General features: G+C 35.0%; 1 protein-coding gene across 7 annotated transcripts in view; it reads right to left on the reverse strand.

The window, feature by feature from the left end:
• Window positions 1-18,396, reverse strand: part of MAGI2 (membrane associated guanylate kinase, WW and PDZ domain containing 2) — a 1,098,541-nt gene that overhangs the window by 808,310 nt on the left and 271,835 nt on the right. For 6 of the 7 annotated variants that reach the window (XM_084897036.1, XM_084897035.1, XM_084897034.1 and 3 more), the window contains exon 2: window positions 8,072-8,188. In XM_084897036.1, the coding sequence (XP_084753162.1) occupies window positions 8,072-8,188 (117 nt within the window). Of the gene's footprint in view, window positions 1-8,071; window positions 8,189-18,396 lie in introns of those variants that run through there. The other variant, XM_084897037.1, reaches the window with a different exon arrangement.

Consider the following 18,396-nt stretch of genomic DNA (forward strand, 5'->3'; position numbering starts at 1 on the left):
GACTGGAAGCTAGTTCCAGCTGGGCTGGAACCCCTGTTACTCCACTGACTCACTGCATGGTGTCCAGTTCATCATTTACCCTCAGAGATTAGTTTTTCCACACGTCTTCAATCGTGGAAATGAAACTCACTATACCATAGAGGGATGCTATGAGGAGTCAATGAGGTAATGTATGAAAAAGGTTTCTTTCACATAGAAAGTATTTAGTAAACGGCATTTGCTGCAATTTAAAAATTGTTCTGGTTGATGTTCATGGAGTTATGTACCTAAAACTGGCCCTGGCTTGGAACTCATAACCCTTCCTTCACTGGCAATGCTAAGATGAACTGGATTCAGCACATGGTAGAATTCAGCACATGAAGTTTCAAATTTCCCACAAATATCCACATCCATTACTGATCTTTATAATTTTTCTCAGTGTCAACAATTTAAAAAAAGAGAAAAGGAATTGAATCCCTCCCAAAAAATGTGAGAGAAAAAATTATATATATATAATTATATATATATATATATAATTATATATATAATTATATATATATATATATATATATATATATATATATATATATATATATATATATATATATATATATATAATCTTGGCATTAGCTACCCAATTCAGTCTTCTTTTTTTGGAGGACATTTTTTTTGAGTTATCATTTATGCACACAAGAGAGTTTTGTTGATCAGCAGGTTGGAGTGGAGTTTTCTTTTGAGCTCTCATTTCTACTCCAACAGAGCTTGTACAAATATTTGCTGATTTTGTGTTCGCCTAAAGCAACATTTCTGTAAGCTAGCCTGTAAATAGGAAAGGTAACAGATCTTGGAATAGAAACTGGGAAATTATTTGGGAATTGATCCAATTCTAAATTTCTGACTTGTCTAAGAAAGCAGAATCTTTGTTTATTTTTTAATTGAATTGACTGTCAATCTTACATTAGTCTTGCCTCTTAACTGCCTTGCATAAGAAACCATACTGACTCTGAAACTGCCTCCTGACTATCCTGACTGAGCACTGATTTTCCCTTCCCTTAGCTAGTTTCATTTGGGCATCCACCCAGGGTCACTCACCTGCATAAATGATATTTACTAAAGTTCAACATTACAAGACACTATATTTTGTGTTAAACGTCTTATCACAAAGATCACAATCACATTTTCATAACAATAAGCCTCATGCTTCAGACATCTTTATGTCATATCTCAACTCATTACACATTCCAAAGGAGGAAAACAATTTTAAAAGCTTTATATTTCTCATTATGTGTATTTTCCCATCCACTTACTAAGTCTGGACCATATTTCAGAATTTCATGAATAGTGAAGGCAGATTTCAAGGAACATCAGAATTATGATGGCATCCTTAACCTGCCATTTATAAAAAAATATGAAAGTACATGCTTGGCTGGTTATACCCAGAACTGCACTTAATTTAAACCCAGCTCTTTATTTTTCCCTGAAGTGTCTGCTGTATTTGATATATCTTCAGTTCCCATAGTTGTTTACACCTGCTCAATATCAAGGACATTCCATACTCAGAATAATTTAAGCCGGTTTGATGAACTGATTTGAATAACGATAAAATAAAGAAAACAAGCCAACAGAATCTGAAAACTACATCACTTTAGAGCAGAAAAAACTGTTAGAGTTAATTTTACTCCTTCCCCTCCCTCCCCTTAGTCCCAAAGGCAAGGCCTATAGTTAGTGACAGAACCTAATCCAAAACAAATGGCTCTCAGTTCTTAAATGAGCGCTCTTTCCACAGCACCATGCTGTCAAATAGGTAAACCCAAGGGTCATTGCTACTCACCATGCTATAGCAATACTAAATTGCAATGTGTAAATAACTCTGAATAGTGCACTAAACAACAGAATATCAGTAACCACAATTAGTATTTCTTTTTTATTGTTCTATTGACCTGGTGCATTTAAATCAGAAATTGAGTGCTTGACTATAAATCTGCAGAGTTCCTTAAAGTTCCCAATACAGACTGCCTACAAGTTTCCTTCAGCTACATAATCCAACAGCTTACATAATAGTCAAAAGAGTTTGGAAACTTGGGTAGGTCTGAACCCTACAGAAGTTCTAATTCTTTCTATTAAAAAAAAGTGCAGTGATGTATTATGTGATGTGTTAGCCTTCTTATGTCCCACTGGACTACAATTTTGAAGTCTTCAGGGATCAGATTTTGGAACCTCTGGAAGGTGAGCTACCTTCTATTGAACCTGATTCCTGGCTTTTCTGTTGAAAAAAGATGGCTTCAGGCACTTATCTCAAATTTTTGCCTGGGTCTGCTGCTAAAACCATTGAAACCCAAGAGTGTATATACCATCTGCCTACTCCATCTGTAGTCCACTAACCCAGTTTTCTTATGGAAAGCTTTTCTGTATGAGGAAAGAGAAAAACTGAAAGGGGAAGGGGGGGGGGGGGAGAAGAAAGATTGAGGTCACAACTACACAAAAAGTTGATGAAGTCAGGGCAAAGGGAATTTTATATGGCTTGAAACATCAATAAGTTGTTCACTGTTGGTGGTTTTTGCTTTTCTTTTGTGCCAGGTATATTCCTTTATTCTAGTACCAGTGCCCTGTGGTGTCAAATGGTTAAATCAATACAATCACTTCTAAGGTACATTGCCTTTCCATCTTAAGCAACCTTTGAAGCCGTTTTTCTCTGTTCACCAAACTAACAAATGCTACTGACCAAGAAAGATGCATTCATTTTGTTCAATGAAAAAGGAAAAAAAGTCTATTGTACTTTCACATTTATGACACGAAACTAGATCTTACTATTCTTAGTGATAACAGAGGGAGGGTAAAACTAATATAGCCTTCTATTAAGTAATAATACATTTTAAATAAGTATATGAAGAAGACATAGTAATGAGTAAACAAGTAGAATCCTTTAAAGTATTTGCTACTGCTCAGAAGCTTTTGAAATTTTTCTTTTGGTCTAGCTTCTCATAGGAGTTTATATATCTCCAAAGAAATTTAGCTTCATTTGTTCATAGATGTCCTTCTTGTTTGGCCCACAATGCTAACAACATTTCTATTCTCTAAAATCCTTATAATTAACACTTAGCACCTCATATAATCAGGCTATTTTAGAAAAAAATAAATTCATTGTCAAAGAACAAAAACATGTGTCATTTTGCTTCTGAAATAATTGTGAAGTACTCTAATGCAACTTAAAAAAAAAACCACTTTAAATTGATGATTCTTACTTGAAGCAAAACAAAATTAAGGTTAACCCAGATGTCAATAAATGATTTTAATATGTTATTTTAGAACTCAGTTGGATTTGTGTCTTTTGTTTATTTTTGTTTTTAAAACTCAGTTGGATTTATTATATCTAGTCCTATGCCTGGATGTCTACCTGTATTCAACCTACCATTCCATCACCGAGGCCAATATTGCTTGAAGATACTCTGAATATTTAATCATGTTATTGATCACCTTCAACTCAGAAAATTTTATTCATTAAAGAAAGATAATTTTTGAGTATTATAATCCACAAGTTTATGTAACTCTACCAACTTATCACATGCTTATAAATGTACATTTGTGATGAAAATTACCAGCAATTGGAAAGACTCATTCATGTCCATAAACACATATTATCTTACTTAATATTACATATTTAATAATAGTTAAATGTACTGATTTCCTGCTTAAAAAATAAATTTATCTTTTCTCATGCAGTATACCAGGAAGTTCTACTTTAACTTTAATTTAATACTTTTTAATAGATATGTGGACACCAGATTCTCTTCTATAGTCCTTTCTCACCATAGTCCTATGGAGGATTATATAATTAGGGAAAAGGTATGTTGACCTTTACATAGCTGTACCTTTTGGAGTGTTGGTAACTACTCATCTTAAAAGGAGATGGTTCCTATAACTTTATTGTTTCTATTTGCTTCTCCATGAAAATAGTTTAGTATAATAGAGAAATTTTAAAAATATATTGGGAAACTTACAATCTCATTCTTGAGAATGCTTATTTATAACATAGCAGAGTTATGCTAACTTAAAGTTATTAAATATGTAGAAACATCATTGTGAGTTACATCTCAATTGGCTCTTTCATAAAAGTAATTTCTTTCATATCTTAAATCTATGTTTCTCATTTTATTCACACTTTATGCAACAGTTTCAGGCCTTTTGTTTTACTGAGTTTTGTCTTTTAGTTGGTATACACTGGTATTTCTTTTGTCTTTAAATAAATTTAAAGTATTTCCCAATGAGACTATCTCACTAAATGACAGTATGGTCTTGGAAGGAAAGTTTAATTTTAACTACCTTCCATTTCATTTTGAAACTTTAAAAATTGGTCATTGAAATCCTTCCTCATGTCATCTGGCATGATGGCAGAAAAGTACCTAAAATATGTGGCTGTGATCATTATGCCTCAAAAATTAATTTGTATCTGTAATAAATGTTAAGGATAGAAAGGTCTAGAACTTCATAAATAGGTGGAAGTGATTATTTTTCTCATATTTAAGAGGCATATTCAATTGAATCAATGTTTATTAGACTCAAGAGTTAACTATATGCAATCATTATGCTCAGTAAAATATTAAAACCAAAATAAAGTCAATTTTTACTCTTATCCATTTGAAAATTAATACAATTGTCTTCTGTATTAATTCCACAAATTTCCCTGGTAAACTTTTGAGTTTATGTTATACAAAAGACAACATATACAGGCTGCCTTAACTTTGTATGGCTCACATATTATGATAAAATAATCTCATGCAAACTCTATATAAATGCTAACTTGGTGCTTCAGAATTTGTCTTTTGTGTACTTTCAAGGTAATTGAATTCCTATTTGTGGATATTCTGAAGTATGTTGAGTCTTTTATAAATATATATATATATATCTTTCCCGGTTAATTTTTATCATATTCCAGATTACAACAGTTTTGTCTCATCATTATTTACTCATTTTCCTTAAAGTTTCATTACATAACAATTCTACATAGTCTGAAAGCTAATAGTAAAAAAAAAATTATTTACTGTATTTATTTAAAAAATTAATGTTCACTTTAGAACACCGGGATCTTAAGACCATTTATAACACTATACATTGTACAGTTAGCAGCTAAAAGGCACACATTTGTGTACAAATTTAGGTCTTAATGAATATACATCATGCAACTGGCTAATCTACAGAAAATGTCAAGATCCAAAGACTCAGTTCCTAAGGATCTTTTCCTTTTGATTCAATTTGAAAGGATGACAAACTGATATGAGAGCCTCTATGTGTGCATGTGTATGCACTCATCTTCATCATATGCCCAACAATTCTATCTCTGTGACCAAGTCCCACCTTTTGTTCCTAGAGACACAGCTTTGAAAACAATGATTTTGAAGAATTAGGTTTGAGATAATGTTCTAGGGAAACAAGTGAGATGGTCAAGTATAGTCAATCCTTGTTTATGAGCTGGAAAAGATTACTGAAATTTAGTATTATCTACAGCTAAGGCCTAGTAGAAACCTGGACTGTCCACCTCCCTCCCTTGTTTAGAACAAAAATCAGCCAGCAGCCAGGTCCAGACTTCCTTCAGAAGCAGATGGAGGAGTTGAGCTGCCCACACTAAAATGGGTTGAGTGTACATGCTGTGTGTGAGGGGAGGGAGTCTCTGGAGCCCTCATCCCAGAGACTCCCTCCTTTTTTCTTACTCACTAGAGACCAAGAAAATCGAGCCCTAAGACATTGCTCCCTTCTTCCTAGTTGTAGTTGTTGGTGGTAGTGAGCAGAATTACTCGGTTGAGTCTTCCTTTTAAGAAATTTAAACCACCTTTACATAGTTACAAGTTGACTAGTTTTGCTTCCATTGAGTTATCTGACTCAATCTTATTGCCATCAGTAGATTAAACACAAGTATACATATTAACTTATGCCTGTATAAGAGCAGTGACAAGTTCTTACATAATGTTTTCCTTTTATCGTGCCGGGTACACAAGGAAACCAATCAGAGTCTTTTTGACAAAAGAGACTATGTAAGAAATGTCATAACATACCCAAGGCCAATAGATACGCTGAATACACTTTTAAGTTTCTAAATTATGACAGGATTTTTCCCACTCTGGACACATTTTTGTTGCACAGTCTCTGAAAGTGTTTAAACATTTCATTAAAAGATATACTGAGTAAAGAAAGTGGGCTACTTAGGTCCAATCAGTAAAAAAAAGTGATTGTAGATAATCCAAATCAGAATCATCTCTATCATAGATTTTTTTTTTTTTACTTTTATGCCAAGTTAAGAGCATTGTTAGTAAATGCTGTATTGGAATTGTCTATTAGGAGTGGCAGCTACAAATTAAAAAAAATTATTGTATGCGCATAATATTCAGATTCATTGAGTTTCTAATCATCTCTTTTTATAGGAGCTGTTCACCAATTTCTAATTGGATTTATGACCTTGTAATAAAATCACATCATGAAGCTCTATGTTTACTCATATAAGCCTAGTTATTTTACCCTGATATTTATTTTTCCTTCAGAGTATTTTTTTGCTATCTAAAGATAAATGACTTATTTAAGAAGCTAATTAACTAATGTGAAATTTATTTCTATTATCTTCATATTTAATTAAGACCTATTTATGTCATCGCCTTAGCAATAACTAGAAGTATTCCTGAATGTCAGCCTCTTATCTATTTCTCTCAGCTTTTAAACGTAATAAAGTGCCTGGATTCTTTATTTGGTATTTCATATCTCCTTTCTCTCATGTCACAAAAGATAAATTTACACGGCTGCATCGACAGCATCACAGCTTTGAAAATGAGTCCACCGTTACCTTATAAATAGTTCAGTCACATTAATCCATCTTCCTCTGCCCATCACTCTGATGCCAAACTTACAAATTTAAGAGTGCACTTTTCTCAACTTCCAGCTTTAAAGTAAGAGTCCAAAGGTCTATTCACTTAACTAACACACACTGACAAAATGTCAATCAACAAGCATTCTCAATTAGGACTATTTGATAGTGGCGCCCTGGCATATCTATTTAAACGAACAGTCAATGATAACAATGGAAAGAGTCCATCTTCCTAAAATGTATGTAGGTGAAAAGGATTGGGTGCTGAATCATTCATTTCACTCTCTGTTTATCAGTATTTCAGTATAATCATCCACGATCTATGCATTTTTACATGATCTGGTACTTCTATCCCAGAAAAAATGATATAGATTTAATTTGTTTTATTTATCTTAGCCAAGTTTTTATTTTTTAAATATACCTTTCACAGCCCGTAGCTTCGAGTTTGTTAAGTGTAGAGCAGAAGTGAAACAAAAGGCATACACATAACACCCACCAATCTGAATTTCTGGAGATACTAAAAAATCTCTGGAAATCCTGGACTCTACCGCGAGGAAGTAGATTTTGATATCTATGTATTTAGAACCCACCTTGAAAAATTCTTGAATTGTCACAAAATTATAGAAAATTATCAAATGAACTGAAGCAGGTACTAAGAAGTTGGTTTGTAAGTTTCATCATTTTACCAACTCCTCTCTTTTGAAGTGCACCTGTTCACAATCAGGGATTATTGTGGATTTCTATAGGTTTCATATAAGAAGTTTGTATCCAACACTCAACATCATCACTTTCTAAGGAGCTACAGGACATTAACTTCACTTTCCAATGCACAATTTCCTTTTCATTTATGAGATTCCCCTGTTATAAACCAGAGATGAGGCTGCGAGTTACTGTGCAGAGTCTATTCACAAAATAGCGATATCAGCTAATAAATTCAATTTACATTTCCTGTGTGGAGTTCTACTCCAATCGTGAGTCATTCTGAATCACCAACATCCTGGACCAGAATTCATATTTCTCAATATTAACTGGGGAAGTATGTTAGGTTTTATAACTTAAAAATCAATAGTCTCTTCTGGCAACAACTTCATCATGAAACACACAATTGCAATGATAAGCTTTTGCATTTAAACCTTCCCTATCTCAAGTAAGTTTTCTGTCCCAAATGCCCACCATAAAAATCAGTGTGATTTAACTTTTCTTTGAAACAATGGGTATAAAAATAAAATCGCCTGTTACACTCACATGGCACTGTGCGGAGGTAGAGGTTGTCACGAATGATTTGCTGAAGTTCGTGGTCCACGGAACCCTTCTGAAATCGTAAGTTGAGGTAGTGACGAAGATCCTTATCAACAATTCCTCCTAGAATAAAATAGTTTCTTAATAAAGGATGTTGAAAAATATTTTAAATTGTAATCTGATTCTGTTATAAATACTAGTATACACATGAACCTATTTAAAAAATGCTTTATTTCACATTGCTCTTTTGACCTTCTAAGACATTTACCACTGTAATAATAAAAATATAACATTTACTGAGATAATAATTGTCTTACCAGGTGCATGCTTGGTGTGTTACATGCATTCTTTAATTTATTTTTTCATGTAGAATGAAGGCAGAATAGATGTAATACTCCTGAACCAATGCTGAAATGCCATAGTATATTTTATTGAGTGGCCAACAAGATTTTTATTTTCTATTTCACAGCTTTCCTTTCCTCTAGCCTCTGGCAAGCACTACGCTACTTTTCTGTCTCTATGAATTTGACTGAAGATATCTCATGTGAGTAGAATCATATATTTCCCTTTTGTGATTGGTTTACATATCTTCAAAGTTTGATAAGATTTTTATTAAAAAAATTTTAAGATTAAGATAAGTATGGTAGCCAAAACCAGTTTGGCTCAGTGGATAGAGCATTGGCCTGCGGACTGAAGGGTCCCAGGTTCAATTCTGGTCAAGGGGATGTACCTTGGTTGTCGGCATATCCCCAGTAGGGGGTGTGCAGGAGGCAGCTGATCGATGTTTCTCTCTCATCAATGTTTCTAACTGTCTATACCTCCCCCTTCCTCTCTGTAAAAAAAAAAAAAATGAATAAAAATATATTTTAAAAAAGCATGCACATCGCTAAGCAATACACCATGCATTGAAGAAAAAATAAAGATAAGTATGGTAATATAAAAAGTAAAAAAAACCCACTACACAAATATTAATGTTTTATTCCCTTTATAAAATAAATTGATTTATCTGTCTTATAAAATATGCAGATGTTCATAACTAAAAATCAAGATTTTATTATAAGTATTATGTTATTATAGAAATGATTTTGAGTCTATTTGCTATTATAATCTAATATTTCTTATTATAATCTAATGAAAAATAAGTTGACTTTAGGTAAGCAAGCTAATGCTGTGGGTTTACCCAAGATGAATTTTTTTAATCCTCACCCAAGGATATGTTTACTAATTTTAGAGATAGAAGAAGGGAGAGAGAAACATCGATTTGAGAGAGAAACATCACTCAGTTGCCTTCCATATGTGACCCATCTGGGGATGGAACCCATAATCTAGGTATGTGCCCTGACCAGGAACTGAACCCACAACCTTTTGGTTGTAAGGGACAACTCTCCAACCAACTAAGCCCCATAGATCAGGACAAGATTAATTTAAAGATAAATATTTAAAGATAATTATATGCAATTATGAAGATTTATCTAAGGCTCTTTTTATTCTTATACTTGAAAGTGAATTCTAAATCAAAATATATAAAAATATAAGTAAGAATTATTAAAACCTTTAATTTTCAAACATATTTGGGTAGTTTAGTCAAGACAAAGAATTAATATTTGGGTAGTTGAGTCAAGACAAAGAAAATCTGTAATAGTCACAAAAATCATATTCTCTTCAAATGATTTTGAATAATGAAATTACAGTTCATCAATCTATTTGCATCACTATGACCTCATAAAGGTAACATTAGATGGGTGAGCATACATGGATACAAACACTTTTTACTCAAAAGTAGTTAATATATTTCCAAATGGTGACATTTCTAGAGTTTCCAAATCCATTGTTTTAGTTGCCTCTTAATCTGTTGGTACAGCCTAAATAAGATGCCATAAGAAATACAATTTTTAACTAAATTCACTATCAAAATCCTTACTCTCCAAACAGTGTTTCTTATATATTTCAGCAAATAGTCTTAATTTATTTTGTGCACCCAAAATAACATAAGATTGAAAAACAACTAATACCAAAGGAAAACATATTGCTTGTTGGGTGCATATACATATTATATCCAGAATGCTTGCACATATAATTTTCCAAATTCAGTCAAGCAGCAGAGCAGTCAGAAATGGGAGTCACTCAAAACTACCATCACTCATATCAACAATTACCTAGTATATACATCTTCAAATGCCCTTTGATAATTAGAAATCCTGAAATTCTGTTTTTCTCCCTGGTTCATTACTGGTCAGCTGAACTTGCTTATCCTTGCCAGTTCATTATAGCTACAGAGCAAGTATCATGCCTGACTGTTCTCTGCCAAGTTCTAAGTCTTCAGGTCCTTCAGCAACTGTACTCTATCTTTCTTACTGTCTAATACGTGGGACATGCCAAGTGATGAGGTGCTTTCTGGCAGCCAAAGAATAGGCTAATGATAGAACAACAGATGTAGTCTGTCCACTAAGGCAAAGAATCATTCACCTAATGTATGTAACATGGATAGGCTCACATGTGTAGTTTAGAATTATTATTCCTGAAAATATGTATATTATCAGTTTAAAACCATTTCTGCTACTACAAATGTACCACATCAGCCCTCTCAAGATTTATCAATGTAAAGAAAAAAAACAAAAAACAAAAACAACCAAAAAGACTATCTATTCACTCAGTGACTATAATATATTTTTGATCTTTTAATCTATTGGTATGACCATGTCAATATCTTTATTCCCCTATGAAAGAACCTGCTATAGCTTATGAAACCAATACAATTTTTTCATTAATTAAAATGAATTGTCACAAATTACTGAATTTGTTTCGGAAGGACTTTTCCTGCCTCATTTTTCATCAATATTCTTGTGGCCAATCACAATTTATCACAGCATCTTTCAAGTAAGTCCATTTTATTTACCCACTATCTTTATCTTTATTATTGCACATTCTGCTAGTTGCCTACCCAATAGTCTTTCCTCTATTCCTTTTTTATTGAGAACCATGATTTAATTTCAAGTCCAAACATACTTAGCCCCAGGACATAGATCACAGTGGTCTGAAAGAGTTATACAATCTAACTCCCCATTTTCCTAGCTTTCCTTACAGCATCTGTTAGCTATGTTCTGGCCATTGAGACATAACACAGAAAGAGGGGATTTTTTTTAATCCATTGAACTAGATTTGATATCTGAGATATATTAGCCATATTCTGAGCATGAACTGAGGTACCTGTTCAAGGAAAAATCCAACATACTCAGGATACTGGAGGTAAAGTTAGATTTAGCCTGGGTCCTCAGCAAGCAGCTAAAATAATATCAGCAAATATTTACCTTAATAAATCTTGCTATATGAGGAAAAAGTATATACTAATTTTCTAAAACTATTATGAGTTTCTGTCATTTACAACTATACATGATACCAATAGATATATGTGTCTATAAAAATGTTTTACATAAGTATGTACACATTTAAAAGACTGTTTTTTCTTAATTGTAAATTTTATTTAGAGAAAAATTAAGCAACAGATAGTGGACAATAAGTGAGCTAAAAACAGAGTCTGAGTCTCAAGAATACCTGATTTCAGGTATATAAGTTAATATTTTAAAATAAGCTAAAAAATAGAAGATTATGCATAGTATTCAATAAATGCTATCTATTATTAGAATAAATAAATTGCTACCTTATCTGCCACAGTTGCAATTTATTTTTATTGTTATTGTTGTCGGTGAAGTGTCTGTTTTTGTCATTTGTTATCGCTGCCTAAATCTGGTAGCTTATAGGATGTCCATATGAATCCTTCCATCAAGCATAGCACTGTTCAAGTTCAGTGTCCCGTAGCTGTGCACTCATCTCCCCAACAAAATTCAGTGGTTTTTACTTGCTATTATTTTTTAATAGCTATTGAATGATTTCACTTAACAGTGAAAAACTTAATTATCTTTATTTTACAAAGTAAAACAATAGATTAAAAGATACAACACCTCCTGAAATCACTCATTTGTCAATAAGAGATCTGGGAAGGATTTGAACCCTATGATTCTGCTTCTGAAGAACATCACCCATTTGAGATGAAACTTCAGAGCCTAAAGCAGTCTTCCTTTCTCAGGATGAGCACAAACAAGTTTTCAACCAGACATCAAAGTATAACTTAAAAGAACCCTTAGGAGAGAAGTTAATTCAAATTCTTCATATTACAAATGAGGAAACTGAAACTTGCTCAAATTATTTGGCACTGGGTTCAAAGCAAAGACGGGGGGATTGTGAAAAGCATCAGGGAATCAACTCTGATGAATTATTTGGGGAGAAAAATCTACATATTACCACTGGAAAATGGTGTGCATCTCTGCACTTTCAATAGTTTTCTTAAATATCTGCAGTAAAACTGCTTTGTCCCTTCCCCTAACTGAATGCTCAGATTGAGGAAGCAGAGACAAATGCTGCTTGGATCATATGAACAGAATCTCCTTGGTATATTCCTTAAGAAAAATTGCTAGTCTTAACCTTGTAACAATCTTCCTAAGGTTGAGGGAGAAATACATCAGGCTCTATAATGTTTGTGCCAAGGGTCTGATTGCTGGTAGCTGGCAAGAGAAATCCCATACCTCATTCATGGGTATGGACATTGGCTCAGCTTTCCCCTTCCAACAGTTTCTGGAATGACATGAACCTTTATAAACTTAATGTAAACTGGGCAGAGTAGGGATTGGGGGAGGGTGTGTAGAAAGGGAAAGGTGGAGATGATCAGCAAACTAAAGTCTAGCTCATTCTGATGTCACTTATTCAGCCAAATTAGGCTACTCAAACATGCTATTGACCTTATTTATTTTTTCTTTTCTTTTCCTCAGTTATTCTCTATTCATACTGAACAAGCTGCTGAAGCAAGCATTTGATTTTTGGTTGTTTGTGCTTTATCTTTTGTACCCATTTCTATGCTTAATATACTACCTTCTTTTGGTAATATCACTTATATTTCCTTTTTTCGAGTGGCTATATCTCACTCATTCTGTATAAATATGGTCAGATATTTAGCCAATCTTCCCTGTTCTCACTTAGCCAATTAAAATAAAAAATATTAAGCTAGGTGGCTTAAACAACAAATATTTTATTTCTCACAGTCCTGGTTTGTAGATGGCTATCTTCTCCTTGTGCCCTCACATGTTTAGAAGAGAACTCGTCTCTCTAGTGTTTCTGCATATAAGGGTACATGTCCCATTCATGAGAGTTCCAACTCTCATCAGCTAGCTACTTCCCAAAGCTTCTGACTCCTAGGATTTAAACATATTGCTTTTGAAGGGGCAATAAACACTCTATAAGGGGCAATAAACACTCTAATGGACACAATAAGGTCTCCATTAGATACAAGTTCCATATTTCCATATAAAGTACGCACCAAATATGTTTTTTTTATAATTTGGAATTTTCTTTTTGTAATCAGACAATCAAATTATTTTATTAGTTAACTCGAGGCCTGTTGCACGGATTTGTGCACTGTTGGGGGTCCCTCGGCCTGGCCTGTGTCCTTTTGCAATCTGGGACTCCTCGGGGGATATCAGAGAACTGGTTTAGGCCTGATCCCCACAGGTCAGGCCGAAGGACCCCCAAAGTACACAAATCCCTGCGCTGGGCCTCTAGTATGCATATAAGATCTTTGGTTAATCTCTTCCCACCTTCCCCCCACCACCAACCTAACCCATGGCCGATTCTGTGAGAAATCTGGCTCCCTCCTCTCTGGGTCTGGGATGTGTGTGAAGCAGATTTGGGGCCAAGAGGGCCCCAGAAGCAACCTAACCTATGGCCAATTCCACAGGGAATTGGGCTCCCACCTCTTCTGGTCAGAGCATCTGGCCCCTGGTAGTCATTGCATGTCATAGCTACTGGGTGAACAGTTGAACAGTTGGTGGTCACTTAGGCTTCTATATTTATACTGTATAATAAAAGGGTAATATGCAAATTGATCTTATGGCAGAATGACCAGGAACAATCCGTCGCTATGATGGGCACTGACCACCAGGTGGTAGATACTCAACGCAGGAGCTGCCCTCTTGTGGTCAGTCCACTTCCACAGGGGAAGCATTGCTTAGCCAGAAGCTGGCTCATGGCTGGCCAGCGCAGCGACGGTGGTGGGAGCCTCTCTTTCCTCCGCTGCAGTGCTAGGGATGTCCAACTAATGGCTTAAGTCTGCTCCCTGTAGGCCTAAGCCATTAGTTGGACAGCCCCTAAGGGCTCCTGGGCTGCCAGAGGGATGTCTGAATGCCAGCTTAGGCCTAATCCCCCAGGAGCTGGCCTAAGCCCTCAGTAGGAAATCCCTTGAGGGGTCCAGGAGTTTTTGTGCACCAGGCCTGTAGTAGATTATAATCTTAGACCATAAATTAGTTATAGACCATAAGAAATAAAGTATGGATAATCTCCCTTTGATATATTTTTATTTTCTGAATTATCCAGGAAGCTAATATTATCAACAGAAAATTGACTTTATGCATTCTCTTCCAATTACCAATAAAAATGGTCTGTAAGAAATTGGAAGAAGAGAAAGATCTATCCATATGTCCTATGAGATTGCCATAACTAACTGCACATTTATTTTATGCTGGTTTTTTGGATGGTGGGGAAGTGGAGGAATAGACAGTAGGAAAGTACTATGAGGATATGTTGCTATGTTCCTTTTTCAAAAATAGTTTCTGCTTGGCTCATCTCAAAAATGGAGAAATAAATCACAGAAAAGTTGATTGATTCTGTTATAATCCACATCACAAAATAGGTGAGAGACATATCTAATCCAATCTGCTGGAACAATCTCCATCCCCTTTTTGGTGGAAAATTATGTCTTTAGTTTCTGATGATCTATAGGCCCGTCTCACTTTCAGGAAGCTAGAATAATGCACCAAATCACTGGATGCATTTGCTCTACAATAGTTGTTTTATAAATTATAAGTCAGTAAAATTATGCTTCTTTCAATAATTTTAGTAATAATAATTTTTCTTCTTTTTATTTTATTTTATTTTAATTTATTTTTTGTTTTTTAAAATAAATTTTTATTGTTCATATTATTACAAATGTTCCTTTCCCCCCCCTCCCTCCATTGCTCTCCTCAACCAGGTTCCCATCCCACCCTCTGCCCTTTCCCCACCCCCCATTGTTCTCATCCATAGGTGCATAGTTTATGTTCAGTCTCTTCCCATAACCCCCACCCCCTTTTCCCCAAGAATCATCAGTTCACTCCCCTTCCATACCTCTGATTCTATTATATTCACCAGTTAATATTGTTCATCATATTTTTTTTTAATTCCCTTGGTTTTTAGATTCACTTGTTGATAGTTATGTATTTGTTGTTCATAATTTTTATCTTTATTTACTTTCTCTTTCGAAAGAACCCCCTTCAGCAATTCATATAATTCTGGTTTGGTGGTGATGAACTCCTTTAGCTTTTTTTTATTAGTGAAGCTCTTTATCTGGCCTTCGATTCTGAGTGATAGCTTTGCTGGGTAGATTATCTTTGGCTATAGGTTCTTACTATTCATCACCTTGAATATTTCTTGCCATTCCCATCTGGCCTGCATGGTTTCTGTTGAGAAATCAGCTAACAATCATATAGGTGCTCCTTTATAGGTAACTACCTGCTTTGCTCTTGCTGCTTTTAATATTCTCTCTTGGTCTTTTGCTCTTGGAATTTTAATTATGATTTGTCTTGGTGTGGTCCTCTTTGGATTCCTTTTGTTTGGAGTTCTGTGCACTTCCTGGACTTGTAAGTCTAATTCTTTCACCAGGTGGGGGAAGTTTTCTATCACTATTTCTTTCAGTATGTTTTCGATATCTTGCTCTCCCTCATCTTCTGGGACCCCCATAATTCTGATGTTGGTTCGCTTGAAGTTGTCCCAGAGGTTTCTTACATTATCTTCAATTTTCTGGATTCTCTTGCCTTCTTGCTTCTGCGGAGGAGTGTCTTCTGGCTCTTTATGTTCCAAATCTTTGACTTGATTCTTGCAATCTTCCATTCTGTTTTTAGGACTCTGTATAATATTTTTTATTTCAGACAATATATTCTTTATTTCTTGTTGATCCCTTATCATTTCTAGTTGATTACTTATTAATTCTAGTTGATCCCTTTTCATATCCTCATAGATTTTATCAACCTTTTCTAGGAAATTCTTGAAAAACCTTATAAGCGTAGATTTGAACTCTTTATCCAGTTGCTTTTTGTCCTCCATTTCTTTTGTTTGTGATCTATTTCGTTGTCTCGGCTTTTTCGCAGCTTCCCTGATGGGGCGGGGTTTCAGGGTGGAGCCTACAGCCCTGACTTCTGTCAGCCCCGCCCTATGCAGTTCCTGGGTCTCAGTAATCCCCAGGGTCCTTCAGTACTCATTGCAAGCACCTCTGAGAGAAAGGTGCCCTCAATTTTCGCCTGCTACCAAACAGTCTAGGCCAGTGTTTCCCAACCTTCTCTCATGATGAGAATCACCTGGTGGAGTTGTTAAAACACAGATTCCTGAATCCCAACTAAGAAGTGCTAAACTAGAATTTTTGGGAACATATAGGTAAAATTGCATACCTAACTTAGTGCTCTGTATATAACATCTGTCTTAGAGCACTAGTTAGGTATACAATTTTACCTATATGTTCCCAAAAATTCTAGTTTAGCACTTCTTAGTTGGGATTCAGGAATCTGTGTTTTAACAACTCCACCAGGTGATTCTCATCATGAGAGAAGGTTGGGAAACACTGGTCTAGGCTATCCCCCAATGAGCCTGGAACTGGGGTTCAGTTCAGTTGCAAGTGGGGTTGGAGGTGGCGTTCAAAGCAGTCTGGAGCCCCTGTCTCCTTCCTGCCAGGGCAATCCCTCAGCACAGCCAACCGTGTTTTGCAATGTGCATGCCTCCGGGACCTCCTTTTGCCGCTCCCCGGGGTTCCGCCTTACAGCCCAGCTCCCTCTGTATGAGCCTGGGTCCCCAGGGTCTGGCCTAGAACTGGGGTTCAGAGCAGTCAGAACTGGGGCCCAGCACAGTCAGAGCTTTTATCTCCTTCTCACTAGGAAATGCCAGCCAGGCAATCAGCCGCCCCGCCCTTCCTTTCCTGCTCTGTCCTCTCTGCTTGGGCGCCTCGTGTCTCCGTACCTTAGGCTTTTACAGCTCCTCTGCGCTTCCTTCTGGTTTTCTCCTTGCTTCTCATTGTAGAATTTCCAGTCAGTCGACTTTCCTGTAGTTCTGGGTAATGTCCATTTTATATTTTAGTTGTATTTTATTGAAATTGTTGTGTGAGACTGCGGCTAGGTGTTTACCTGTGCAGCCATCTTGGATTCTCTAGTAATAATAATTTTAAATAGGAGTACTCATATAAGAGCCAAGGTAACTCATTGCACATGCCTTGCTTGGTTAATTGCTTTTCCATAGCTGAAAATATTTAGATATATGAAATTTCTACTCATAATATTAGCGAGTATAGTCAATCCTTTTAACATGTCTTAATATCTTTGCATGTTGTTTTTCTTCAAAAAATTAAGCAGCATTACATATTTTATATAAGAAATGCAAAATACAAGAGACAACAAATCACTGTAGATCATTAAAAAACTAGAGCTAATAATTGTTATTTCAGAGAAAATGATAGAGGTGTATGTAAGTAGTTTATAATATTCTCTAGTTCATATTGAAAATAACTTAATTATTTTCTTCCCTCTATTACTGCACAGATATTATTATTGAGTTTAATAGACAGCTTTGGTCTCAAAGTAAAAGTTAAAGTTATTCTTATAGTTATGATTATAGGTTCTCATAGAGAAAGGAAAATGAGTACTTGCTATATGTCTGGTATTGTGCTAGCTGTTGCACAGTATTCCCCCAAATTTTAAAATCAAGACATGTACTGATGAGACATAGTTGAAAACAAATACAACTACATTTTCTATGTTTCAAAATGGCTAATTTATCCTTGAAATAGGGTATTTAATGTTAATTTCTTTGACTCACCTAACTTCTAAATATTAGGTGATCTTTATAAAAAGCAATATGCCACAACAAATTCAGCACCACGAAAGGAAAAGATATATGGCCAAAAAGGAATCAGAACCAAATTCAATCTTTTTTCTTAAAGACCTGATATTTTTACTATTAGAAGTTCAAAACGGGAGAGAAAATGCACCAAAATAAGGTATTAGGTAGTTGTTATGAATGATTTAAAAATCATTGAAGGCTAATAAATCTTAAAATTCTAATATCTCTGCATAAAATTACTGAGGTCAAAGGAAGAAACTATTATCCAAAACATCTACATAATTCAGCAGGCAAAACTTTTCACTATGGAAATTGGCTCACTGCCTTTCAAAATGTATTCCAAAGGTTAAGCCTAATTTTTAAATATT

The sequence above is a fragment of the Pipistrellus hanaki genome, assembly GCF_964339955.1.
Source record: "Pipistrellus hanaki genome assembly, chromosome: 10".
NCBI lineage: Eukaryota > Metazoa > Chordata > Mammalia > Chiroptera > Vespertilionidae > Pipistrellus > Pipistrellus hanaki.